Source organism: Podarcis pityusensis, assembly GCF_964106645.2.
Source record: "Podarcis pityusensis genome assembly, chromosome: 4".
Lineage (NCBI taxonomy): Eukaryota > Metazoa > Chordata > Lepidosauria > Squamata > Lacertidae > Podarcis > Podarcis pityusensis.
This window is the reverse complement of record NC_138027.1, coordinates 79,556,075-79,582,905: the sequence shown is the minus strand read 5'-3', so window position 1 is coordinate 79,582,905 and position 26,831 is coordinate 79,556,075. Positions and strand designations below refer to the sequence as shown.

General features: G+C 40.7%; 1 protein-coding gene and 1 long non-coding RNA gene across 3 annotated transcripts; one reads left to right on the top strand and one right to left on the bottom strand.

The window, feature by feature from the left end:
• The first annotated feature begins 149 nt into the window (after positions 1-149).
• TMCO3 (transmembrane and coiled-coil domains 3) lies at positions 150-22,911 on the top strand. Its single transcript, XM_081003055.1, has 13 exons — positions 150-252; positions 2,301-3,180; positions 5,013-5,192; positions 6,083-6,274; positions 8,435-8,563; positions 8,850-8,942; positions 10,548-10,734; positions 13,572-13,689; positions 14,936-15,131; positions 16,707-16,857; positions 18,562-18,641; positions 20,260-20,409; positions 22,005-22,911. The coding sequence occupies exons 2-13, from the start codon at positions 2,662-2,664 to the stop codon at positions 22,116-22,118; spliced, it is 2,109 nt and encodes a 702-aa protein (XP_080859181.1). The 5' UTR covers positions 150-252; positions 2,301-2,661; the 3' UTR covers positions 22,119-22,911.
• On the bottom strand, positions 5,216-25,118 carry LOC308475874. 2 transcript variants are annotated; one of them, XR_013985461.1, is made up of 4 exons: positions 24,628-25,118; positions 23,625-23,691; positions 9,954-10,096; positions 5,216-6,014 (listed from the first exon to the last, which is right to left on the bottom strand). It is a non-coding gene; the product is annotated as an uncharacterized lncRNA (long non-coding RNA). The 2 variants fall into 2 exon arrangements; XR_013985462.1 differs by lacking the exon at positions 5,216-6,014 and having other exon boundaries at positions 8,954-10,096.
• Positions 25,119-26,831: the final 1,713 nt, after the last annotated feature.

The following is a 26,831-nucleotide window of genomic DNA, read 5'->3' as shown; positions in this document are numbered from 1 at the left end:
ACGCTGAGAGAAGCCGAGTGGTTGTTTTTGACGGGTGAGGTAATGGCAGGGGGTTCGTTATGGAGAGGGGGCGGAGCCCTCCGTTCTGGTTGGCTAAGGGCGGGGCGCGAGCTTGGCTAGGCGGCTCCTCCGAGGGATTCGATTGGTCACCTGAGAGAACGAGGAAGGGAGGCGGCGTGGAGGTGAGGAGGATGGGGACGTGGCTCGGCTTCTCCGGCGGTGGCTCGGCTGCGGTGGGACCTTCCCGTGCAGGTGAGGCGATGCGAGGTGGGGTAGAGTGGGGGGGGGGGAGAGAGGAAGTGCTATGTCGTTCGCCACTCCCTCCCCCGCTTCTTTCCCTCACTTTCCTGTCGGCCCTGACGAGACTGAGGGATCCAGGTTTGAAATGAAAGAAGGAAGAGGCTCCGAAACCGGATCCTGAATCGCCTTCGGCGGCCCACCCTCGCGCGTGATCTCATGACACGGTTCATGCACACGATTTGAGTGGCAGTGTCCATCAACTTCAGAGCCGGGGGTCTTTTAGACCCATGGGGCTGGACCCCCCCCCCCCAAATCAAGTAAATGTGGCTGGGGAAACTCAGCCAGATGGGCGGGGTATAAATAATAAATTATTATTATTATTATTATTATTATTATTATTATAAAATAAATATAACTGACTGACCAGTTGCGTCACAGATAACTTGGTTCTGCCTCCCTTAACATCATGCCTGCCCCCCCCCAAAAAAAATCATGGTTACACCCAAGCCTGGACCCCTCCAATGTTTTATAGGGCGGGGGCCCTGAAGTGACCTCAGCCCCAGGAGTTGGTTCCTAAGGTGGCGTCATAAAGGAGGCAGTGCTGAATCTGCGTTTGTTATTTTTAGTATGGGACCAGAGGGTGGTGGTTAGCGAGTTGGATCCTTCCCCCAAAAAAGAGGGGTGGTGTGGTGGTGGTGGCTTCTTCCTCTCCCTCCCTCCTCCCCACTAAATCTCCACCATTTGTTACATCTTTAGCACCAAGGGAATAATGGTGTGTCTTGCTGCTCTTCCTGCTGCTGGACGTGCCCTGCCCTTTAAAGCAAGCGGGGTTGGGAGCTTGGGAAGTGGACGCAGCTTCAGAATTTCTTCCTTCCAATGGACGGAAAGGATATACACCTTTATGCATCTTGGTCAGGGCTGATGTAAATGGTCTGCTATAACTAGTGTTTTAATGACCCGTTTCATAAATGCCTTTCCTGGGACTAGATGTTGTCTCATATATATGTAAGTAGTTGGTGCCAGCAGCAAGCAAGGTCATCAGACTACTCCCTGGGGTCCATAGATGTTTGAAGGGGATGCTGAATTGAGCCATAGCTCCAGCACAATCTTCCTCTTTTCCCAGTATTTAGTGAATTAAGTATTATGGAAGTAAGGAATGTGATCTTACTGAGGAATAAGTCTTGCTTGGGAGTACCTGAAAAACCTGGAGATATCCTTGACAGGATTGATGGATCTGAAGTTTTAATGGCCATCCACTGCTGTTTAACACACTTGGCAGAGCACTTGAGCAAAATTATGCATGTCCTTATTTTATATGTATAGATGCCTCTGGGAAATTAAGACAGTGGGTACATTGGGATCTCACCAACACTATGATCCACCATCTTATCATCAAAGTAAAACAACAACAGGTTTTTTTGGGAAGAGCAAACAGCAGGAGATCAAGGAGCTGCCCCAGAGTTCCAAAACTCAGGTCTCCAGACCACTCCATAACAATATGGATTTGCAGCATCACATATTCCTGGTTATTGTACAGAACAAAGCCATGTCACAGCCTTTGACTTTAATGGGTTTACGATCTATGTAGACTGGAGAGATTTGGAAAGGAAGAGGTCAGGGAAACGTTCAGTATTGTTGACTGCGAGAAGGAAGTTGCTTGACAAGTAGAGAGCATGAGGTGTTGCAGAGAAAAGGAGGAGCACAATAACAAAAGCAATGGAGGTGGGAGAAGTCAAAGGGAGGGAAAGTAACTGATGGTTTGTGTGGAAGAGGAGTGAAAAGATATGGTAACTTGTAAGAATTAGAAACTTTAATGTGTATATGGCTCTAAGGAAGGACATAGTCGTGATCGAGAAAGATGAGAGAAGCAGGAAGGGTCCTGGGATTATAAGGTGCCTTTTCTTCATATTCTTTTGTAGTTAGGTTAGTTACTAGGAAATTAAAATATTGTAATCAATTGTACTTTATTTTATTCATTTAACAATATTTGAATACTGCTTGATTATAATAAAAAAAACCTCTCAGTAAGTAGCCATTTTACTTTTTGTTTTGAAATGCAGAGTTTGGAATCATCATTTATTGTCCATATAAGAAGATCAAGCAACCATTCCATTAGTGAAAATTAATTGAAGAGTATTTGATATAATTCAAGGAAAATATATTAAAAAAAATTTCAGTAGAACTCTTTCCATCTTGATAGATGTTAGCTAGTGCTATGTTTTGGACAAAAAGCAGACCAAGAAAAAAGATGTTTTTCATAAAAAACAATGTAACCTTGAAGAAAGAAGAGTGTGCAGTGCTTAAGGTATTTTCATCTCCTGGTTTCTGGAATTTGAATTCATATTTGGTTCAGCGGTTCAGCAGTATACTAAGAATTACAGCTAATTTTTATTAATTGATCATACTGCATATATATTTGAGATGCAAAAAGCATATGATGGAAAGTTTGGGATAATTTCTGACTGCTTTCCTATGATTGGTAATAATTGGACCATGAAGGTAACTGGATTTATTTCCTTATGGGTGTTGGCTTCATTGTTTTGCTGTCAACTAATAACACCTGTGGAACATGAGGATATAGTGAAACATGCAATAAAACTGCATCGTGGAAGAGGAGTTGCTGCTACACAGAGGAAACAATGGCTTGTAGAAAACTGCAGAAAGCTATCTGGACTCCTGCGTCAAAAGAATGTGGTTCTCAACAAACTAAAAAGTGCAATAAGAGCAGTAGAAAAGGACTCGGCACTGTCACTTGCAGAAAGAACTTTTCAAGTCCACACATTTGAAATTTTTCAAAAGGAGCTGAATGAAAGTGAAAACTCTGTATTTCAAGCAATCTATGGACTCCAAAGAGCTTTACAAGGTGATTATAAAGATGTTGTGAACATGAAGGAAAGTAGTCGGCAGAGATTGGAAGCTTTGAGGGAAGCAGCAATAAAGGTTAGTTCTCTCTACAGTTGAAAAATTACGGTAATGTTCTAGAACTAAAGGATGTCAAGGTAGCTACTGCCTATAGACAGGTTTCAACAAAGTATTAGGTTGGTTTCAACAAACTTGCCAGCTGTGCTTGGTGGAGGAGGGGGAATCACACCCATCACATTAATTTTGAGATAATGCTTTGCATAGGGCAGGCTTCCTCAACCTCGACCCTCCAGATGTTTTTTTGGCCTACAACTCCCATGATCCCTAGCTAGCAGGACCAGTGATCAGGGATGATGGGAATTGTAGTCTTGAAACATCTGGAGGGCCAAGGTTGAGGAAGCCTGGCTTAGGGCAATATCTGGTGTTAGTTATACTCTGAGTAGACCTATTAAGTCTGTTTATTTCAATGGCTCAATTCTGAGTATGATCAACATTGGATATCGCCCTTAGAACCAAAGTTGCAAAAAAAGCCAATGCGTGCAGAATTTCCCATATTATCAGTGGTCATATTTGGGCCATAGATGCTTTGCAAATGGCACATCTATGTATGATGCCCAGAGACAGGACAGGGACTCATGACAGGGTAGGCTGCTGCATACTCCACAACCAAAAATACCCAGTAACTGACCCATAGCGAGGTATGACATTCAGTAGTAAGAACTACTCTTCTGCTTTCAAATGCAATATTATACTCTCTTAAGTGTCAAGTTCTTGTTCCGTCTGTCCAAATAGGAGACAAAATATTTCTCAAACGTGTTCAGTTCTATCATTTGTTATGCTCATAAGCCTTTGATAGGAGCAAACTTCATTAGCTCTTGAAAAGGTAGCAAAAGCCCCTACGTTAAATCATCCAGAATTAAAAATCTGTTACTTCCACTGTTGCTGGGCAAGGAGATGCCTTTCTTAAGTAAGTAAGGAAGAAGTGCATTCATGCCCATAAAGGTTGCCATGTCAGCCGAGGATATACAATCAGTGACACTGCTCTTTTTTCATTGTACAGTGGTACCTCGCAAGACGAATGCCTCGCAAGATGAAAAACTCGCAAGACGAAAGAGTTTTTCGTTTTTTGAGTTGCCTCGCAAGACGAATTTCCCTATGGGCTTGCTTCGCAAGACGAAAAACGAAAACGTCTTGCAAGTTTGTTTCCTTTTTCTTAAAACTGTTAATACCTAGGGTGACTTCGAGGAGCAACTCATAGCACGCGGTGTGGTAGCCTTTTTTGAGGTTTTTGAAGACTTTGGTGATTTTGAAGACTTTGGGAAACCGTGCTTCACAAGACGAAAAATTCGCAAGACGAAAAAACTCGCAGAACGAATTAATTTTGTCTTGCGAGGCACCACTGTAACTCCTTTTCCAGCAGTGTGGTCATGAGAAGGGGTGGCTGCAGAATGACAATAACCACATAATGAAATGAGAAGAGAAATATTGGCTTGCATTTTTATACTTAGAGAGATGTTAGTTGTACCCCATAGTTCCCCATAAAATCACTGGTGATGTTGAGTAAATTGCTATATTTCACCCTTAAAACATATATGTCATCTTGTACTTCCTGGGTGAAAAGTGGGATATAAATACATACAGTTAATAAATAATGGCTACAGAAGGGAGTAAACACTCTGCATATGTTGACTGTCCTTATTATAAAATGGCCTTTTTAAGGATTTCACTCCAGCTTCATTGAGGATCTAGAGCTGAAAGGCAATTCAAGGACCTCAGGAAGCTCTTTGTATGAAGTATTTGTTCTGCAGCTTTTAAAAAGTTTTGTAAGAACTTTGACAAAATGAAATGTTCATCTTGTGAATTTCAGCTTTGAAAAAATATCTTAGAATTTTTTTAATGAATTCTAACAGGAAGAAACGGAATACGTTGAACTTCTAGCAGCAGAGAAACACCAGGCTGAAGCCCTGAAAAACATGCAGCATCAAAATAAAAGTTTATCCATTCTTGATGAGATTCTTGAAGATGTAAGAAAAGCAGCTGATAGGCTTGAAGAGGAAATAGGAGAGCATGCCTTTGATGACAACAAGTCAGTAAGTTTATCTAGAGAGGGATTTTTATAGCGATTGAGTTCTGCTACTTACTATCTTATATAACAATTTATCAAAAGTATTCTTATTAAGTATTTTTATGTTATGTTCTCCAGTTAAGTGGCATATTGGCAGAATAAATAAGAAGACTTTCATTTCTTCTTGTTGCAATATAAATTCTAATTTGAAATCCAATGCAATGGGGAGGATTCCAAGACAGCCACTGCAAGTTTTCTTCAGTGGTGAGAGGCGAGAAATACATAGTAGCTTGTAGGTTACCCACATAACTGTAGAAATTAAAAGTAGCAAAACTAGAAACTTTTAGAATAAAAAATAGCAATGTAACAGATACACAAGATTGATATCTCTGACCTAGAGGTTATTAAGGCAATATAAACAATTTATAAAAATTGAAATCCTGGTGTTGTAAGAATAGACAGGATTACTCCAACGCTTTATATGCAGGGCTGCCTCTGAAGACTGTTTGGAAGCTTCAGCTGGTGCAGAATTCAGCAGCTAGCTTGCTCACTGGGGCAAAAGGGTTTTAGCATATTAAACCGATCCTGGCTTCCGGGCCCAATTCAAAGTGTTGGGTTTGACCTATGAAGCCTTAAACAGCTCAGGACTGCAATACTTCAAGGACCATCTCTCTCCATAAAAACCACATTGGAGAGGTACCTATGGATGTTTCTTCAGCCACAATCAGAAGGCTTCCAGGGCCAGATCTCTGCCCACAGAGAGGGAGGTCCACACTGTTCTGTGACCTGAGGATACCTTCTGAGACAATAGGATTGCTTGCTCATTATTATTATTTCCTTTTAAACTCTAAAAACAAAGAAAAAATGGCATAATTAATAGATGACAATAATGAAAAACCTTTGCTTCCTTGATAGGTGAGGGGAGTGAATTTTGAAGCTGTTTTAAGAGTAGAAGAAGATGAAGCAGATACTAAAAGAAATATTTCAAAACGGGTAGTAGAAGATGATTTGGGTCTAAGCATGCTTATTGATTCACAAAACAATCAGTACATACTTACTAAGCCCAGAGACTCTACCATTCCACGTGCGGATCATCATTTTATAAAGGTAATGTATAAAAATAGGGCTGAGCATATTAATAAAACTTAAATTAAAAGTGAGTATTGTCTGTATACTTTTCAAAGACAGAAATATAAACAACAATTATGAACATATCAAAGTTATTTGCCAATACCAGTTTGTAATCGTGTTATATCCAGGTGTCAGGAACTTTTTATTGCTGTCATATCTTAAAATACTACTGGGTTTTCCAAAATTAAAAATGCTGCTATTGAAACCTGGCAAAAATGGCAGAAAATAATGAATATTAATTTCCTCTATTTCTGAGAATTCAAAATTGTGACTTTAGGTGCTACATTGGACTGCACTAGCTTATATGATTATCTCAAGATCATTCTTTTATTTGAAATACTGTGAAGCATCTTCTTAGACTTTGCCTTGGATGGTTGTTATAGACATTATTCAACCACAAACTTGTGTTTGCCACCAGCAATACCCTCAACAGGATGAGAATTGCCATATACAATGTAGCTATTTCATGTAGTTATCACTCTGCCTTAACTGAAAGAGACTTCTAGGTAGGCTCCATTATTAAACATGTCAACCTTTTTACAGTCCCATTATATATATATGAGATGTCCGAGTTCTGGTACTAAAAGTAGTATAAAATACTACTATGATCCCTCCATCTGCTTTTAATGCAGAAAAAATTCTAGGTTGGATCTATGGCTCCAAGTCAAAGCTCTTTCCCATCCCATCACCCTAATTTTTGCAGAAGCTGAGTTTATTTTTGAGTTGCCCTTGACCAGGCATAGGCAACCTCAGCCCTCCAGATGTTTTGGGACTACAATTCCCATCATCCCTGACCACTGGTCCTGTTAGCTAGGGATCATAGGAGTTGTAGCCCCAAAACATCTGGAGGGCTGAGGTTGCCTATGCCTCCCCTTGACACTAAAGGCAGCAGGGAGGTCCTTGCTCATATAGGAGCTCCTGCATATGCAAGAGCTTCCGATCTGATCTCTGTGTGCCATAACTACAGCAGCTGTTCTTATAGAGCTGTACTGGGTTAGTTTTTAGTGACAGCTGGTATAAAAAATGAATTTAGAATTTGTGATCTGATTCCATTCACAGCTATGGAAAAAAAATTAAACCCAAATAAGAATGTGATATGCCCCATAAATGCACCCTGGGCTGCTCATCCAGCTCACAAATGAAATGGAATTGTTGTGAAACCAGTACCAACAAAGGGCAATATTAGTTGTGGTTTTTTTCCTAGAGAGAAAGGTGTCGGAATGCACATCCCTCAGCAGAACCCACCTCAGTGATCCTCTCCTTGCCAGCCAGAGGCTTGCTTAGGCTGCTCACCTGAGGCAAGGGGAGCTTTCCACACCGCAGCTGACCAGCTTAATGGCCCCCCTACCCATGCACCTCTCCGGCTCAGCTGAAGTGTGGAGAGGCTTCTGTGCCTCAGCTGACCAGCTTAATGAGCAACCCCCCACCCATATGTCTCTCTGACTAGTGTGAGCCAGAGCAGCTTGGGGCTTGCTCAGCTGAGGCATGGCTTTCCCACACATCAGCTGTTAGCCAGGAGGCTGAAGAGCCTCAGCAAAGCCCTGCTGTGCCTCCAGCTCACAAGGAGACCCTCTCCAGAGCCCTCATATTCAGGCTGTGGGGAGGATGTCCTCATGAGCTGGGGGTGCAGTGAGGCTTTGCTGGTCAAGCCTCTCCCCCAACTTCTGGGGCCCAGCTGAGAGGTGACAGAACGCTGTTCCGTTAGGGGGAAAAGCCTTGAATATTAGTATTAGGAGTTAGCCTGAACAAACGAAAATCAACACTTATAAGGACTAATGACAAAAATACAGTATTTTGTTGTTGTAAAAATGTTGGTATAAGCATTTTCCAACTGATATTAACACCAGCTTTATCTCCATTTCATGTTTCATATGCATAATGAGTGATAGTTTTTTAATCTCTCCCAAGAGGTTTCACTCTCTTGGAGAAAGAGCAGAGGGAGAGCATGTGAGCCCAAGGCTTGCTCCTCGTCCCACTCAACTCCAGGTAGTGTTTCAGGAATGCAGTGTTCCATGAAAAGGCCCAGTGACGATCCATGAAACCTCTTCCTTCCTGGATCAGTAGTATGTTCCCTTGCTTTGCATGTTGACATATGTGTGTGGAACATTTTTATTTTATTTTTGTTTTATTTATTAGGATATTGTCACCATAGGAATGCTATCTTTGCCTTGTGGATGGTTATGTACAACAATAGGATTACCAACTATGTTTGGATACATTATTTGTGGAGTACTCTTAGGACCATCAGGATTAAACAGCATTAAGGTAAGATTTTGGAGAGGTACGATGCTACATAAGCTGATATTAATTTATGCACCAGGGCTGCTACTCCCCCCCCCCCCAGTCCTGTATAGCCCCAAAATCTGCTCTGGAGAAGTAAGGGAATTAAGGGGTTTATGTATGCTTTCCTTATTGTGGAAGTAAGATGTAAGCAGATACTGTATGTATAGCATGACTGAACTTCTAGTTACTACTTTTGCAGAAGCTGACTATATTTTGAGACAATTAAAAAGACTTACCTGTGGCAACTGAACAAACTTGTGTTTTTCAGTCAATTGTGCAAGTAGAGACATTGGGAGAATTTGGTGTGTTCTACACACTGTTCCTCGTTGGCTTGGAGTTTTCCCCGGAAAGATTAAGAAAGGTATTGCTCCATACAATGTATGTGCATCAGCATTGCAAATAATCCAAAAGAAAAACAGCATTTTGGATTGTTCAAATTTGCATGATTTTTAAAAAAATGTTGCTTGACTAGACATTTTGTTATAAGAATTTTTTGTTTGTTCTCTTAACACCTCTTTTTAAAAGACTTCTACAGTTTCCGGAGGGTTATTTTTTTGAAAATACAGTGGTGCCTCGCAAGATGAAATTAATTCGTTCTGCGAGTTTTTTCGTCTTGCGAATTTTTCGTCTTGCGAAGCACGATTTCCCATAGGAATGCGTTGAAAATCAATTAAAAAGGAAACAAACTTGCAAGACATTTTCGTTTTTCATCTTGCGAAGCAAGCCCATAGGGAAATTCGTCTTGCGAAGCAACTCAAAAAACGAAAAACTCTTTCGTCATGCGAGTTTTTCGTCTTGCGAGGCATTCGTCTTGCGAGGTACCACTGTAAACACGTGTTCTCCTAGAATACATAGACACAGAGGCCTAGTTCTCACTGAGGTGGCAGATTTGTGTCTGGCTTGTACCACTTCAGATGGCACATGTGGGATCAGATGCTCTTCTGTCCAAATTAAAATCCTTGCACGTGGAAAGCTAGCATGCTGAGGAGAACACTGTGATAGAGCCATAGTCTGAAGTGGGTAGGACTCATATTTAGGGCATGATTGGCCCCCAGGTGCAAAGGCTGCAGCCACCTAGGGACAAAAAACAGAGCTAGAGACTGAGAAAAGAGAGACTATTGCGACTGCATCATAAGTAGGCAAGTCAGAAGAGCAGTAAGGTGGATGCTACAGAAACAGCTCTGAATGGGAAAGTACCTCCAGGGCAGTGCAAGAGTCTTGAAAGTCTGAAAGTGGGATAGGCAGAGTGGGTGGTGTTAACCTGGCAATTTAATATTGCTCTTCTGCCTGGGTTCTCACCGAGGTGGCAAACCTGTTTGTACCATTTTTCTTTCTTCTCAATTACTCCTTTTTACATTCTCTTTCCACTGACCTTCCAGCTTGCGCTCAGCTTTTAATTCTTTCCAAGCTTCTTTGCTAGAGCATAGCTGTGTTCATCACAGCCCCTTTAACACTTCGTTGGGTTGTCATTCCACATCTTACTTTGCCTCTGGACTCCACTTTGGGAGCTGTGAGCTGAAAGAGTCCATCAAGCTACTATAAATAAATTTTATATGGGAATGCTTGCATGCTAAAGAGTTATTGCCTTACTGACAGCTTATTTACTGTTTGAACACAAGTTAACAATTTACTCAGTAGTGTAGGATTGTTTGTTTTCTGCTTGTAATAATATATATCCTAGCACTTTTTTCAGTTAAACATCGAGGACAAGGGTTGCATTAAGCAGGTGTGAGTATAATCTATAGCATAATATAATCTATTTGCCGGGGAGGGGGAACTCCTATTTTTTTGGAATTCATATTGTTAAATAGATCCAGAAACAAAGTTTTGGTTGTCTAAAGAACTCTCAGGATCTATATATTCTGAAGGTGTATTGCATAAGAATTTAGCATAAAATTTAAAGGATAAATACAGTTGCAATGTTGAAATAGTATTATGCTAATCTAAGTGACCATTATTCTCAAAGGTGTGGAAGATATCATTGCAAGGACCCTGTTACATGACATTCCTGATGATTGCATTTGGCTTACTGTGGGGACACTTGCTACAAATTAGAGCAACACAGAGCGTTTTCATTGCTACTTGTTTATCATTATCAAGCACACCATTGGTATCCAGATTCCTTGCAGGGAGTGCTCGGGGAGATAAAGAAGGTAGGTGGATCCTTAACCTACTGAATTCTTCCATTTAATTTTAGCCCAGGCACATGGGCAAAAAGAACTAACCTTAAAAGGTACTGATGAACTTTTAATTGTCGTAGAAGGGTGCTCTTAACTATCAGTTAACTTCCAGTTAAATAGTGAGAGTTTCGCATAGTGATGGTCCTGACCTGAGTTCTTTACCCATTAAGTTATAGGATCCATTTATTTTTGCCGAATTTTCGGATTGCCCTTCACTTTTCATCATATTCTCCAACCTGGTACCCTCCAAATGTTTTCAACTACAACTTCCATCAACCTTGGTAAGAATGACCAATGGTCAGGAATTGTGGGAGTTGTAGTCCAAAGTGTCTGGAAGGCTAGGTTTGAGATCCAGTGCCTTCCATGCAGTTAATAATTTCTGAAGATTCTATCCCTAGTTTCTCAGCCGATATCTGAGTTAACAAAACTTATCCTGCAGCATGTCTAATCACAGCACTCCATAATGCTTTCTGTGTGAGATAAGTTGGTTTCTATGAAATGCAAGCCTCAAGAGACATGTATTGTAATAGACTTCTAGAAAAGCATAGATGCAGGCTTAGATATAATCTACTGAAAATATAAAAGCTTGAGAATAAGACATCTTAATAGAATCCTGTTAATACGTCTACACGTGTAGCTTTATATTTTCAATGATATTTTGTCATCTGCCTGGTATGATGAATGGGCTAATTATGGAACTGAATCATGAGTTGCGTACAGCTATTGCAGATGAGAGCTAGAAGAGTTTTTCTTCCTCTCCCATAATACTACAAACTGAATTGTAGGAGATTCAGGACACCCAATAGGAAACAATTATTTACACAGCACATAGTTAAACTATGGAATTCATTGTCACAAGAGTGTGGATGGTCACCAACTTAGATGGCTTTTAGAGGAAATTAGACAAATTCATGGGGGATAAGACTATAAATGCCTACTAGTCATGGAGATATGCTACAGTGCCGGACTTAGGGTGGTGTGGGCAGTTCCCCTGCACAGGGCACTGAGCCAAGGGGGCACTAATAATAATAATAATAATAATAATAATAATAATAATAATAATTAAATAAATAAATAAATAAATAAAAAACAAATCAATATTTATGCTGGTACCTACTCAAAGTTAGGCCCTGGTCAGGCAGGTGATTGAATTTCTGCAACTATGATGTAGTGCACTTGAGAGCAAAATGGAAGGCAAAAGGGGGGGAGGGCATCAAATAAATATTTAGGGAGCCAAATTTTGTCCTTGCTCAGGGCACCATATTACCAAAGTCCACCCCTGTATGCTAACTCCAGGTTCAGAGAAAAGACAGCATGCCTCTGAATGTAAGCTGCTGGGGAACTACTGGATTTGTAAAATTTCCAGGAATTTTGAAGCCCCAAAGAAACCCATACCTTTTAGGGGTGGGGGTGAGGAATAGACATTTTCAGAAAAAAATGCAATACATTTTAACAGTACTCTTTACATATTGAAAGTCAGTTTGATACTTTAGGAACATAAAATACATTATGCATAGCTTGGTTTACCACAGAAATATGACTGGTATTTTAAAAGAAGATTTTATTCAGACAATAATTACTAATTTGTTTTTTAAAATCTTTGTTCCAAATGGAGTTACAAGCTGCTCGACTGTAAGGAAGTTCATCTCTATGATTTTGCAAGCTTATGTGGAGCAGGCAAAAATAAGAAGAAAAACCATCAAAATTATTGTGGAACAAATGACTATTCTGAAAACTATTACGTCTTCTCCAGTCCTCCACAGTGTTAAGCAGACATAAAAAGAGCTGAGAAAAAGAGGGGAGGAGAAACAAAACTTACTGAACCCCATGTGAAATTTAGTCTTTATTCTATCAATAAGTTTCAGTTTCTTCATATTTCCCATCATATTTATCATGGACTTCTAAAAACAGAAGGTTTGCCCAAGCTGAAACCAGCTTCTACCCTTCCACAAGTCAATTTATTTCTTGTTTTGGTGTGTTTCAAAACCATAGATCAGCTTCTTTCACGTGCTACAGAAAAGGGAGGAATCTGAAGTAGGTAAGAGACAAATGTCAGAGGCTGTACAGTGGATGCTCGGGTTGCGAACGTGATCCGTGCAGGATGCACATTCGCAACCCGCATCTGCGTACGCGCGGGTTGCGATTTAGCGCTTCTGTGCATGCGCGACTGCCGAAACCCAGAAGTAACCCGTTCCGGTACTTCCGGGTTTCAGCAGTCCGCAACCCGTAAAAAAGCAACCTGAAGCAGCTGTAACCCAAGGTATGACTGTATTGTGCATAGGTCTTGCCACTATGTTGCAGGAAGGTTATGCTTGGCAGAATCCCAGATGCTCTGTCGAATATGTTGGCCCAATAGGTTCTGTACTCTGCAGAAAGAAAGCTTTCCTCATCAGACCCTAATTTTAATGGAGTCAAACACAGAAGCAGTGTGGTCATCACTTACATTTCTGCCCTTGAATCTTGGATCCAGCAGATATGCAGCAGCATAAATTGCATGGCAACAGAATTATGTTGGAACTTGGCTTGTATTTGTATTGTACTGGCTTGTATTTTGGGGCTCAAAATGACCTTCCCATTGATTTGCCATTCAATAATAGATATTCTGAAAGTCATGCCTTCTTGCACACATTTTCTTAGACACTCATTTTATTTTTCTTTCTGTGATACTTTCACATGTATGACTTCGGTCCAAATATATAACAAGTTCATGATAAGTGGCAAATCATTATCAAGGAAACGGACGCTATTAATACTGTATTGCAGTTCTTGAACATATTGAACATCTGCCTCTTTTTTTTTAAATCTCCCAGGAGATATTGATTACAGCAGTGTTCTGCTTGCAATGTTGGTTATGCAGGATGTACAGCTTGGCTTGTTTATAGCTGTTATGCCAACTCTTATTCAAGCGGGTGTTGGCACACATTCCAGGTAACAAAGTTCATTTGTTTGCTTTTATTCATTACATTTTTAGCCTGCCTTTTCTCTAAGAATTTCAGGATTGCGTACATGGTATGTTTATTTTCCTTCATGCTGCATGTCTCTTAAAGTGTGAATGCGATGAAGTGTTTTATCATACATCTAATAACTAATTTACTGTTGACATGCATGGTACATAATTACTGGCTTTCCATGCTGCAGTTCAGAGGTGCAAATGAATTGGAACCGTAAATACATTGGAGTTTCTATGTCAACTTTCTTTTCATTAGTCCGGCTCTTCTACCTTCAAACTGCTCTTTGAATTTCACTGAGTTTGATATGTAAGTTCCTGAAAAGGGCACTGGCCAAGAAATTGGTACAAGAAATTGTACATGCATAGGGCTTAAATGTTAAATACATCCTAATACTCTTTATATTGTGACTCAGATGTCAATTTAATTAGGTTATAAATATTTTTAGTAGCTCATTTAGTAGTTCGTTTTTAGTAGCAGTTTTGAATGGTTCAGTATACCAGCTGGATCAAAATGGTGTCTTGTGGTATCCAAATATAAACCAAATTCAACATGGGAACTGTCATGCTGAATTGGGCAACAGTAACTTCAGTGACATCCAAACTGGTGCAATTTAAACAGTTCAGCCTGACATCTGGATTCTAAATGGCACGTGATAGTATCCAAATGCAGGCCAAAACACACTCCTCATTCTCTGGAACCATCATGCCAAAGTGGGCAGTGATATTTTCTGATCCTTTGGCACTGGTGCAGTGTGGAACATTTTGGTTCATCATCTTGATTCAAAATGGTGGCCAGTGCTAAACATAGACAAAAAACTGGCTCCTCCTCCTCAGGAACTTCCACATGATAGCTCAAGTGGCATTCAAATGCTTAGAGGGCAGGGCAAACAGACACACCGCTTTCAAAAATATTTATTAGATAAGGCTCAACTTTTATTCTAGCTTAAATATTCCCCAAGTCTGTTTTTTTTTTTTAAGACCAGGTGTGGCTAACCTGTGGTTCTCCAGATGCTGTTGGACTCCAACTTCCATCAGACCCCTTCAGTGTGGCCAGTGATTAGGAATGATGGGAGTTGTAGTCTAACATTTGCAGGAATTGTGGGTTAGGAAACTGTAAATGACAGATACAGATTTATGCACACATTTTCCTGTTTAATAAGAAAAATCATTTTAAGAGGACTTTTAGAATGACACTGAATGTGACTTTTTCTTCTTTTTCCCTAGCACCATCAAGGAAATACTGAGAATATTGATGCTGATTGGACAAATTCTCTTTTCTTTGGCTGCTGCCTTGCTTATATGTCTTGTTTTAAAGACTTATCTAATAGGACCATACTACCGCAAGTTGCATACGGAAAGCAAAGGAAATAAGGAAATTCTAGTTCTGGGAATATCTGCTTTTATGTTCCTTATGTTAATGGTATTTTTTCCAAATATTTCTTTATTTTTAACTTGCACATGATATGGTGATATATTAATTTTGAAAATAATTCCAGGAGAAAATGTAGATTTCATTAATGGAAGCTGGCTTCATAGGTGAATATGTAAATTACATAAAACATTATGTCAACAAATTTAATAACCAATTTAATAACCAGTTTTAAATGAACATTTGAGCAGTCAGAAAGCTGGCTGCTCATAAAAATGCTTGTGCATAGCTTAAAATGCTTATGCGTACATAGTCCTAGCTTAAAGTTCCTTCATTGTATAGCTAAAGTTCCACCCATACAGCTGCCATTATTGCAGAAATCATCGCCTGCCATGTCTGAGTCAAAGTCTGTTATCTGGGTTGTCTCTGGGAAGTTATGTCAACTTGATGAAAAGGAGATACGTTAAATCTCCTGGTGCCCCCCCCCCAAGTGTTGGCTGGTACCCATTTGGGCCAGTAGGACAGATGACAGGGGGGTCAACAGCAGGTGGCACTAGAGCCAATGACAGCCAGAGCCAACTTCTTTTCTGTTGGGTTCTACAGCTAAGACTAAGGAGGAGGAAGCTGATAAGCAGTGCTACATCTCCTTCCGGGATTGGCTATAAGAAGCCAGGCAGGTGGGGTTGGAAGGTAACTGCAGGGTAGAAGAGAAGAGCCAAATGTTAACTGATTCCATGTAGACTAGTCCTTCCATGCAACCAGGTAGATTGAAGAAATGAGTGATGAAGAGGCATAGAAAGATACAGAATATAAGCAAATACTTTGATGCTTTGACTGGATCTTATGTTCATTTTTACTCTTCAGTTATTTGACATGCATTAGATCAGAAGGTGTATCTAATCATTTTGCATTGCCTTTGGCCTCCCTTTCTTAGAAAATCATTGCTCTCTCTGTATTCATAACATATTGTCCATTTAGACAGTTACATCATGCATCTGAGAAAGTGCACTGTTGCTCAGGAAAGCGCATGCCACAATAAACTAGCCTTTTAGATGCAGGAAGACTCTTTGTCCTTGCTGCTACAGATTTACACAGCAACCTCTCTGTAATATAAAACAAACTTCTAAAAGCAAATATCTTGGTGTTGAGGCATTATTTCTGAGTGCACTAGTGTCAGATATGGCATAAAAAGTAAGTTTGAAAAATTCATATACATTTCTTAAAATCAAGTGTGCATGGCCACTTGTAGTTAGATCATTGCATTACCATCCTAAATACATTAATATGGTAAGTTTCCTTTGTTTGTATTTAATGAGAGGCGCTAGTGTGACTAGTTTGGATTTCAAGTGGATTTTACTACAGTGAAATTGTGTTTAGGAACTGGGCTAACAGGTAATCAAAGATGGTAGAGACCATTTTATAACTCACAAAAAGATTACAATTTTAGAAGTCTTAAAATTGCTTATTTCCTCTAACTTTAATTATTTAAATTATAGTGCTTTCATTAAATAAGGATAGTGTTATAAAATATTTGCATGTAATATTTAATTTTTAAGCAAGGTGGTTAATGAAAAGTTAATTAATAGACACAGAATAGTAATAAAAATCTTTTCCACCCCCTAACAGATCACAGAGCTATTGGATGTTTCAATGGAATTGGGATGTTTTCTAGCAGGAGCCCTTATATCTTCTCAGGGTCATATGGTTACTGAAGAAATTATGTCCTGTATTGAACCAATACGTGACTTTCTTGCCATCATATTCTTTGCATCTATAGGTAACTTATTACAAAAATATATAAATGATTATTATTTTTACCAGCATAACAGCCAAAGGGAAAGGAATGTGCATTTGTAATAACTAGGATAAATTTTAATTGCATTGTGCTTGTGAAGCCTATTGGCATCAACTGATGATGGTGTGAAGGCACAGAATGTTTGAGTATTCTAACTATTCAGGTAGACAAAACTATTGGACTAGACTCCAAAGAACTATGGATCTTCCAAAGTCATTAGGCTTATTCTTGATCTGTAACCACCATGATACATGACAAACTACCTATGAAATTAAAGTGACTTTCAAGCAGTTTGTGATGCGGAAATGTATAAAAAGAAAAGGAATTGAAGAGCTGGATTGATAAAAGTTCCTTATGTGAACCAAAGTAGCTCTTTATGTCCCAGAGTGTTTGCAGTTCACATTCTCTAAGGGAAAGGGGAGTTGTCAGTTTGTAACTGAAGTGAAATATCACACAGCTCAGGGACTGGAAATAAGTCCCAATAGTTACAGGAGCGAAGGTGACATGGTATCTAGAAGCAAGGTGGATCAAGAAATTGGAGCCTATGTAACATCCCTCAAATCAGCTTCTATACCTGAGGGCTGGAAAGTGGCCAATGTACCACCAATTTTTAAAAAGGGATCCAGGGGAATCTTGGAAATTTGGGCTGGTTAGCTTTATGCATGTCCCAGGAAAACTTGTGGAAAGTATTCTTAAATACAAAATGGTCAAATATATAAAAGAACAAGTTGTTGCTAAAGCAAAACCAGCACGGCTTATGCAAGGGTGCACCCGATCCCATTAACCTATTACTTTGAGTGTCAAAAAGTATGTAGACATATATGATCCAGTTGCTATAGTGCATCTGAATTTTTAAAATGCTTTTGAACAAGGTACTGTACCTCATGAAAGACTCCTGAGTAAGCTTAGCAATCATTGACTAAAAGGCAGGGTCCTCTTGTGGCTCAGGAACTGGTTAAATAACAGGAAGCAGAGAGTACGAATATATGGATAGTTGTCCTGATCGAGGAATGTGGGAAGTGGAATCCTCCCAAGGATCTGTATTGGGCCATGTTCACAAGCAATGTAGAGTTAGAGGTGAGCAGTGAGGAGGCCAAGTTTGCTGATGATTCAACACTGTTTGGGGTCGGTTCAAAGGGATTGTGAAATGCTTCAAAGGGATCTCTTTAATGAGCGAATGGGTGGTAAAATGGCAAATGCAGTTCAATATAAACAAGTGTGAAGTGATGCACGTAGGGGCAAAAATATCTTAATTTCACATATGCGCTCATGAGATCTGTGCTGGCAGTAACTGACCAAAAGTGAGATCTTGGGTCACAGTTGATAGTTCAGTGAAGATAGTCACCTAGTAACATCACTGACAGGATTTATTTTTTTTACCTAATTCAGGAACAACCAGCTAGTAAGCATCACTACTATGCTTTAGAGACAGCATCTACAGCAGACTCTGTAGGCTGAAATACTGCATCTGGTGGATGGTACTTCCACCTGAATTATGCAACCTCTCTAATATCGTGGGTAAAATGAAAACATCTAAAATATTATTCTTTAATATGGCATGCTTAACTCAGCAACAAGCTTTAAGAAAGATTCCTGTCAATATTTCATCACTGTGCTCTTTTATAAATATTGCAGTGTTTAGAAAAAAGTCACAATAGCTGTAAGATGCTTCTTTTTCTCTTGCAGGCCTTCATGTTTTCCCTACCTTTGTAATATATGAACTCACAGTCTTGCTGTTCCTTACACTTTCAGTGGTAATAATGAAGGTATATATATATTGTGTACTTTAGAATAAAATTGAATAAGGTTGATATTTTGTATTACGTTACTATGGTGACTGCAACCCCACTCCCTGCAACTGGTATTCTGTGGCTTAAGAATGCTAGATGAAGGACACAACTGATGATTTTTTTCCCACAAGAACCTAACCACGGGTTTCAATTTTACAATGCAATCCTATCCATGTCTACTCAAAAGTCCTACTGAATTCAGTGGGGCTTACTCCCAGTTTTGTGAGATTAGGACTGCAGCCTTGGTTCTGGTTCAGGCTGCTGAATGCAGATTGTGAGAATGCAGTAGTAATTTATTAATCATTACTACAGTGGTACCTCATGTTACGTGCTTAATCCATTCCAGAGGTCCGTTCGTAACTGGAAACCGCTCATAACACAAGGCTCTCTTTCGCTAATGGCACCTCCCGCTGCTGCCGCGCTGCCAGAGCACGACTTCCGCTTGCATTCTGGGGCAAAGTTTGCAACAAGGGGCATCTACTTCCGGGTTAGGGGAGTGCGTAACTTGAAGCATTTTGTAAGGGGGGGCAGTACGTAACACGAGGTACCACTGTATCTGTATTAGTCAAAGAAACAACAACAGTAAGATACCAATGTGAGATATATAGGCTGAAATTCTATATTCAACAATATAATATTTAAAAAGTTATCAGATTCAGTTATCAGAACAATTGCCCAACTACATAAGATTAGTCAGATAAAATGTCAGCAATGACAGCAGGAAAACTAGCAACTAAATGTCTGGGAACAGAGAAATACATTCACGTAGTACTGAAAAGATATCTGCATTGGTGCCAGGCAAGCCTCCCTAATATATTATGTTTAATATATTGTTTTGATCTCTAATGTTACTATAAAGCACTAGATTGGCTTAAAATATACAAAGAAAAGCAATATTTAATCCCATCAGAAGTGTACAAACCGCTGAAAGAATTGCAACTCACAAGCCAGTAAGCTTTTTCTCTTATTTCATATACATTTGTAGAGGGTTTTTTTAACCAGACTGAAACTTTTCCAGAACTATAAAATTTAAGCAGGCATTCTATGTTAAAGCCCAGGTTTATTGAAATCAATGAGAAAGAATTGTGTCCAGTTCTTTCAGGAGTTGTTCCACTTAAGCAATAACTTTCTTATGAAGTCTTCACTACTGTAGCCACCAGCATTGCAAAAAGCCTCTCCTCAGAGCTGGAATGTAGTGCAGGAGTTGCAGTGGAATGGGAAAATTTGTTTGGAATCTCCCCAGTTTTCACTAATTCCCCTGCACCACATTCCTGGTCTCACCTGTGGGACGCCTTGCCCCTCAGCAGAGGCTCTGGAAGGCACAGTGTGTCTGCAGTGGAAAAAAAAGGACAGCCTTATTGTGTGAGCAGCTTTCTCATTGTTACAAAGCTGAGATACAACCCTAAACACTTTAAATTTAATCTAGTATGCTGTGTAAAGATCACCTAGATTACAATCTGACCTGTTCTGTTCTGCTAATCAGTATAAACTAGTTAACTGTGGTTAATTAAATAACTTCTTAACCTTATTTTATTTTAAGCAGCATAAACTTTCCTGTTTTTCCCACTGCGTTGTTAAAAACATTCTCTCTCAGTTTTTCCTGGCAGTGCTTGTCCTTTCTATGATTCTTCCAAAGAGCAGTCAGTACATCAAATGGATTGTATCTGCAGGCTTGGCTCAAGTCAGTGAATTTTCCTTTGTCTTGGGAAGCAGAGCACGCAGAGCGGGTATAATTTCTCGAGAGGTAAGCTATGACATCATAAAGCCATATCACGGAGAGCCAGGCTGGTGGTGTGGTTAAAGCGCCAGACTTAGGGGTGAGGAGAGACCACAGTTCAAATCCCCACACAGCCATAAAGCCAGTTCACACTTTGAAGCATGTAATAAAACCATATGCTAAAATGGTCAACTTAAGGGATGTTGAGACTGGGTGCTATATACACCGTTGTCGGTAGCTTCTTTAAGCTTTTTTCCCTTTTTAAACAGAAACATCTTTGGAGTCTTAATGCTTCATTAGTAGAAGAAAGGGAGGGGGAAGAGCTGGTTAACGTTTTACCTCCATTCTATTTCCTTTTCAAACCTACCCAGCTGTTTTCCCCCTTGCAAAATAGTGATAGGCCTGCATTCCCCACCCATGGGTAGAAACAAAAACTTCAGAAGGAAGAAGAAATTCTAGCTCCTGCATTTGCTTTACCTTGCAACCTCCCAAGGCTGTTTGGGGGTTCATTCTTCTTTAATGGGAAATTTGCGCAAAAGTTGCGTTAGGCCATGTCAAATACATGTATTCCAAAAGCTGGACTCCACCAGCCTCAACTTCTAGTAGCATTTTAGCTGTAGATTGACAAATATTAAAGGGCATGTTGGATGGGTAATAAAGGAATAAGAAGGTGTGGCTTGCCATAAACTGTTGCTTGTTGCATATTGAGCTTGGTTGTGCTATCTTCCAAGTCCTGGTAATAGAACAATAATGGCAATCCTTTTCTTTTTAAGCATTGTGTGGTGATCTACTTGTGGGATTGATTGAGTATCTGCTGCATAAGTAGGGTGGTAGGATACGTTGTCTCTAGTTGCCATTGTCTTAGTTACCTTCATGCTGTAGCATCAGAAGCAGCCTAATGTTTCTGTGAGTGAGAAGCCTAAGGATGGGTCCCAGACGGATGAAGAGGACTGCTGAGATCTTAAGAGTTTTCATTCTGAGGTCCGTAAGCAACCTCTGATAAGTGAAACTATATTAATAATGCTTGCAGATAATGGGCAACTCAGTGGAGCAGTTTCAAAGCCAATTGATAAAAAGGGAATTAAAAAAATATAGAGCAAAGACTATCAGATGGCCTGTTACACTTCATTACTCCAGTAATATTTACTTCTTCACCTCATCTCTCAAACTCTCTTGTTGATGTTGATCTGTCTGTGCGTTTGGGTAGGTAAAGATGTCATGGCTTCTCTAGATGGAACTTTTCTGAGTTCTGAGTATTATTTTAGTACAAGAGTTCTGAGTATTATTTTAGTACAAGAAAAATTTCCACCCATTTAAGTGATGCCTTTGAAAAGTATTGTAACAAAATTATTCAAAGGCTGCAACACTGCAAATGTCATGATTTTGGAAAAAAAAAATGGATTAAGACTATCACAAGTGTGCAAATATAATTACGTCATGTAATGTACTTTGCATGCACAGGAGGCTGGGAAAGACTTTTGTCCAAGACCCTAGCCTAGAGCCACTGTCATAATAGAAGACACTGGTCTTGGTGGAAGGATCTCTTTGAATACTTTAGTGGGTTTTTCTGCTAAGATTGTTTTTCTTCACAGAAATAACACATTTTGCTTCCCAATTTTTAGGTCTACCTCCTTATATTGAGTGTGACTACTCTAAGCCAATTGCTCGCACCAGCACTCTGGAGAGCTGCGATTATGAAATGCTTACCAAGACCTGAAAGACGATTAATTTCCTAAAGTTACTTAGAACAAATCTTTCATGAAGAAAGCATCTTTATAATCAACAAATGCAGAATTTCCCACACTACATAGCCCGAATTTGGGAGGAAGAGCCTGTGTGTCCACCCCCACAAAAAAGCTTTATTTCTTTTACAAAAAGTCTGCAATTCCAATAACTGACTGGTGTGCCTTTTTGTGAGAATCAGGCAGAATCCTGCACTGCATAAGAAAGACACTGATCACACAATGGGATTTCACCAACCTTTCTTTCCCCCTATGCTCCACCACAATCACTCCTGGAGCAGATTTTGAGGTATACAGGGGCTTGTGGGAGAGGAAAGTGAAGTCCCATAGTGTGAGCAGAAGTCTATTCCATTTGCACATATGTAGTGCTGGATACAACCTGTTATTTACAGTCAGTGTAGTAAGTTTAATTAACATTTATAGTGCCTGTGGCACTGTTAAAGAACTATGTAATAAGTTAGTATCCAAATCTAACAGCCACAGTATATATCTATTTTCAGTGCTATACAAACTTTACTTTTTTCCCCATTCAAATATAAGCTTGAAAACTACTACAGCTATCAAAGGACTGAAAGTTAATATGCCTAAATTTACACTTAATTGATGCATTTTAAATAATGTAGTTATTTGTAACATTGATCTGTCTCATTTTTTTGACAAAAATGTTTGTTGTGATCAGAAATGACTTTTTAGTATGAATAGCAAGAATTTATTGTGTTGATCATGTTAATAGTTCAAAACCAAAACATAGACACTGAAACTAAATTAAAACTATTTTTGGAAGATACGTTTAGGTTTGTGTTGCTTCACTGGATAAATCATCATTTATATAGCAAGAAGGAAAAACTCAGAATCTAGTCACATTGAATAAATACTGGAAAGTCCATGTCTTTAATTCTTATAAAAATAGACACATACTAAATGGTGAACTATTCCACTTTATTTGATTCCAAGTCTAATATTGAAAATGTGATTATTTAACAATCTTAGTGGTATTCTATATGAAGCTATAGTGGCTCTGAGCAGCTTCCAAAAATCCATACTTTGTTGCTGCATGTGCTGTGGCCAGTGGCGTAGCAAGGTCAGGTGGTTCCCGGTGTGGAAAATTTATTGTCACGCCCCCCCACACATTGACATTATTAAAAGAAGGAAAAATAAGATACTTACAGTTGTAAGTGTTATTTTCTGGCTTATTTACATTGTGAGCATAAGCACTTAAAACCATTTTTCCTAACTTTATTCTCTGCAAATTTTGAAATCAAAATCAATTCCTTTCGCTACTTTCGGCGGAAAGAAACACCCCCTGTGACTTAGTTGGTTTTTAACCACTGTCCTAGAACCTAATAATGCCCAGAGAGATAAAGATGTCTGTCCCCTTGCTCATGACCAGTCCAGAAGGTGGCCTGGCCAGCGGGCCAGCTTCCTCCTCTTCCTCCCCAGCCCCAGTTTTGCCTTTGTGCAGCTCAGCAGGGCTTCCCTCCTGCTCTGTCTGCTACATACCTCATTGAGGGAGTCCCCAAAACTGTCAAATGTAGACAAGGGAGCACTCTGACGAAGATCACGGCAACTGCGGATGAAGAGGGAGAAGTAATTTGTGTGCCATATAACAGCTCTTTCCAAAATATAAAAACCAGTATCATGAACGTTAAAATGCAAAAGACAAGCAATTAAAAAACACAACCAAACATTAAAGCTCAAGGCACCCATAACTGAAACAATATAACATCGGCGTAGCTAGCTGCTCAGGTGCCCGGTGCAAGGCTCGCATCCTGTGGAAGGGGGGCGCTGCGTGGAGCCTCTCCGCCGCCTCTCCCTCAGCTCTAGGTGGCTGAGGGAGAGGCGGTGGGCAGACACAAGCCCCACGCTGCCGTTTCAGGCAGCATTGAGCCTGCAAGTGCCCAAACCACCACGTCACTCCCAGAACAGCAGTGTGGCTCAGGCGCACTGTAGGCCCTACAGTAAGTGCCGGCCCCAGCAGTGTGCCAGCCACATTTTGTTATGTTTGTTGACGCAATTAAAAAGTTTCGTGAGGCCAATTTTATTTTTTAACTCAGCTTTTTGTCATGTTGCCACCCCCTCAATGATGACACCCTGGGTAACCCACCCCCCGCACCCCCCCTTCTCTGCCACTGCAACAGAATAAAATAAGGACTTAATGGAGACGCAAGATCTGTTGGGCTGTGGATCCTCTGCTCAGGTTGTACTTGTGCATATAAAACCATGCATCCTGAAGACACCACGTTCTCCGCTGACCTTCATTCCAAGGAAACTGAACTTGCGTCAGCAACTGGAACCCTGGGAGATTGGGGCATTCACATTCGCATCTTTGCATTTATTTGTGGATGTGTGGAAACCATAATTGTGAAGCAAGAAGTGAAATCATTCTCCATTTTTTTTGACCTTATAAGTAATAACTTACATTATTAGTTCTCAGTCCTGAATGTGGAATGATGGCTTGTGTTTCCATTTAAATTTCATTCCTTATTCCTAAATCTATGGATACCTTGGATCCTGCTTGGGGGTTCCCCCTTTGGGCATCTGGCTGGCCACAATGAGAACAGGATTCTGGACTAGGTGGGCCATTGGCCTGGGTGTCCGTTTTTTTACTTTTTGAAATATAGCAACCCTATTTAAGGGCCCACCGCCTCCAATTTATGCATCTCTTCCAGGCCACTCCTGGAGGGACCCCTCTTCCTCTTCCATTTCCTGAAGCTGTGGGACAAAAACAAAACAAAAATAGCAACACAAGAAATATGAAGGACAGAGCAGGCCAAGATGTCCTCAGATGATCTTGTATTTCCTAAATAATTCATAGGAAAGATCTGCCTAGTTCAACCTCATGTTTCTCACATTATATAACCTCTTCCCTCCTCATCTCTCTTTCCTTTTGTGTTGCATCTTTCAGTTTGACAGGCTGAGGGCAGGGGAAGTGTATTGCATTTTACTGAGCTGCAAGCTGCTCTGGGAGCCTTTTTACTGAAGAGGGGGGTAGAAGTGATTATCGTGGTAGTATTAATTAATAAATTAATATAACCGTGGGGGGGGGGAGGTCGCCCTTGAAAGGCTTCCAGCTTCCTTCCATTCTGCAGTTGATATGCCCCCACCCCTTCTGCCAACCGCCCCTTAGGCTGCTGCCACCTACCCATTCAGGACTGAGCAAATCTGTACACTGGGGTCTCGGGGTCTCCTTCTTGCCTTCGCCTTCCTCCTCCAGGGGGCTGCCTGGCTCTTCCTTTGACTCGTCCTCCTTGCCAGCCATTTTGTTGCAGGCATCTCCGTCCTCAGAGGATGACTGTTGGCATGGACAGGATGGAGGAACCAGCCCAGAGGTGGTGGCAGTGGTGGTGGGGAGAGGGCAGATAGACAGCAGCCCAAAATCAGACAGGCAGGAACCCAGAAGCCAAACTGCCTGCATTGAGTCGCTTGCCAGGGAAGCCCTGGAGCCCTGGGGGGCTGGTCCATCAGGACGAGTGGGGCAGCAAGCACAGCACATTAACATATTTTTGTCATTTTGCCACCCCCCTCATTGATGACACCTGGGGCGGCCCCCAACCCCCGCAACCCCCTTCCTCTGCCACTGCAACCAAATAAAAGAATAAAAGAAGGACTCAAAACTCCCTTAGCAATTTCCTGTTGGTCCCCTCACCATTTTCCCAGACGTTAATCTTCAAACTTTGCTGATTGTCACTCCCGCTTTCTCGCTGTCTAATATCTCGTGATTTTTAAAAATAAATTAAGGCCCCAGCTTTTCTCATTCTGTCGCAGCTAAGCCACCCAAAGGCTGTTGAGCCAAGGCTGGAGTTGGCCTCAACTGCAAAGTGAGGTTGGGATTCTGAGCTGATGTCACAGACGGTTCCGATCAGTCCATTTCCTCTAAGGGGGGGGGGACCTGTTTTCCCTTAGGGTGACTGCTTAACACACAACCCAAGAGAAAAAGGAGAAAAGTGGATAAATCTTTTAGTTCTGTAGCAAGAAAGAATGAGTGCCAGTTTTGTTTCCCCTACAGTGGCGTAGCGTGGGGGGTGCAGGGGGGGCGGCCGCACTGGGCGCAACATCTGGGGGGGGGGCGCGCTCGCACTCGCAGCTCTCTGCCCCCTGCTAAAATCCACGGGTTAGGGGGCACAAATTACTTGCCTTGCCCCAGGTGCTGACAACCCACGCTACGCCACTGTTCCCCTGCCCGCCTCCATTGCAACACGTTATTTATGTTAGCAAGGGGGCTAACATCCTTCTGTCTAATTTGTAGAATGTCCTGTTAAGCCCATCCTAACCTTAAGACTGGTATGGGAATAAAGATAATTAAGATCAGTAATCCCTTGCCAATATTTGTAGCATGAGGTACTATTATTAGCTCAAATGAAACATATATTGAAGGGGCGGCTGACTCCCTCCCCCACCCATCTTCTTTGTACAGTATTTGCTTTACCACTTAACTGATGTATATTTGCTTTGGACAAATGTCCACCCACTTTCAAAATAGCTTGTTCCCTTCCCCACCCCATGTAAGTGAACCACCTCTGTTCTCTCATGTCCAAGTATGTTTCGTACATGCTTTGCAAAGTCACTTTTCCACAGCTCGTTATGCATGCTTAGTGGCAGCAAATAAACAAAGGTGGAGAAACATCATTTTGTGCAAACACATGCATACTGTGTGAGCTCAATGCAGACCAGTGCAGCGACTCATTTCTGCAAAGGAATAAAAAAATG

Excerpts from the sequence above, each read along its gene's own strand:
- TMCO3 (XM_081003055.1), top strand. The coding sequence starts at position 2,662 with ATGCAAAAAGCATATGATGGAAAGTTTGGGATAATTTCTGACTGCTTT. Across the intron at positions 5,193-6,082 it reads CCTTTGATGACAACAAGTCA|GTGAGGGGAGTGAATTTTGA; the intron begins GTAAGTTTATCT and ends CTTCCTTGATAG. Across the intron at positions 18,642-20,259 it reads TTTCAGTGGTAATAATGAAG|TTTTTCCTGGCAGTGCTTGT; the intron begins GTATATATATAT and ends ATTCTCTCTCAG.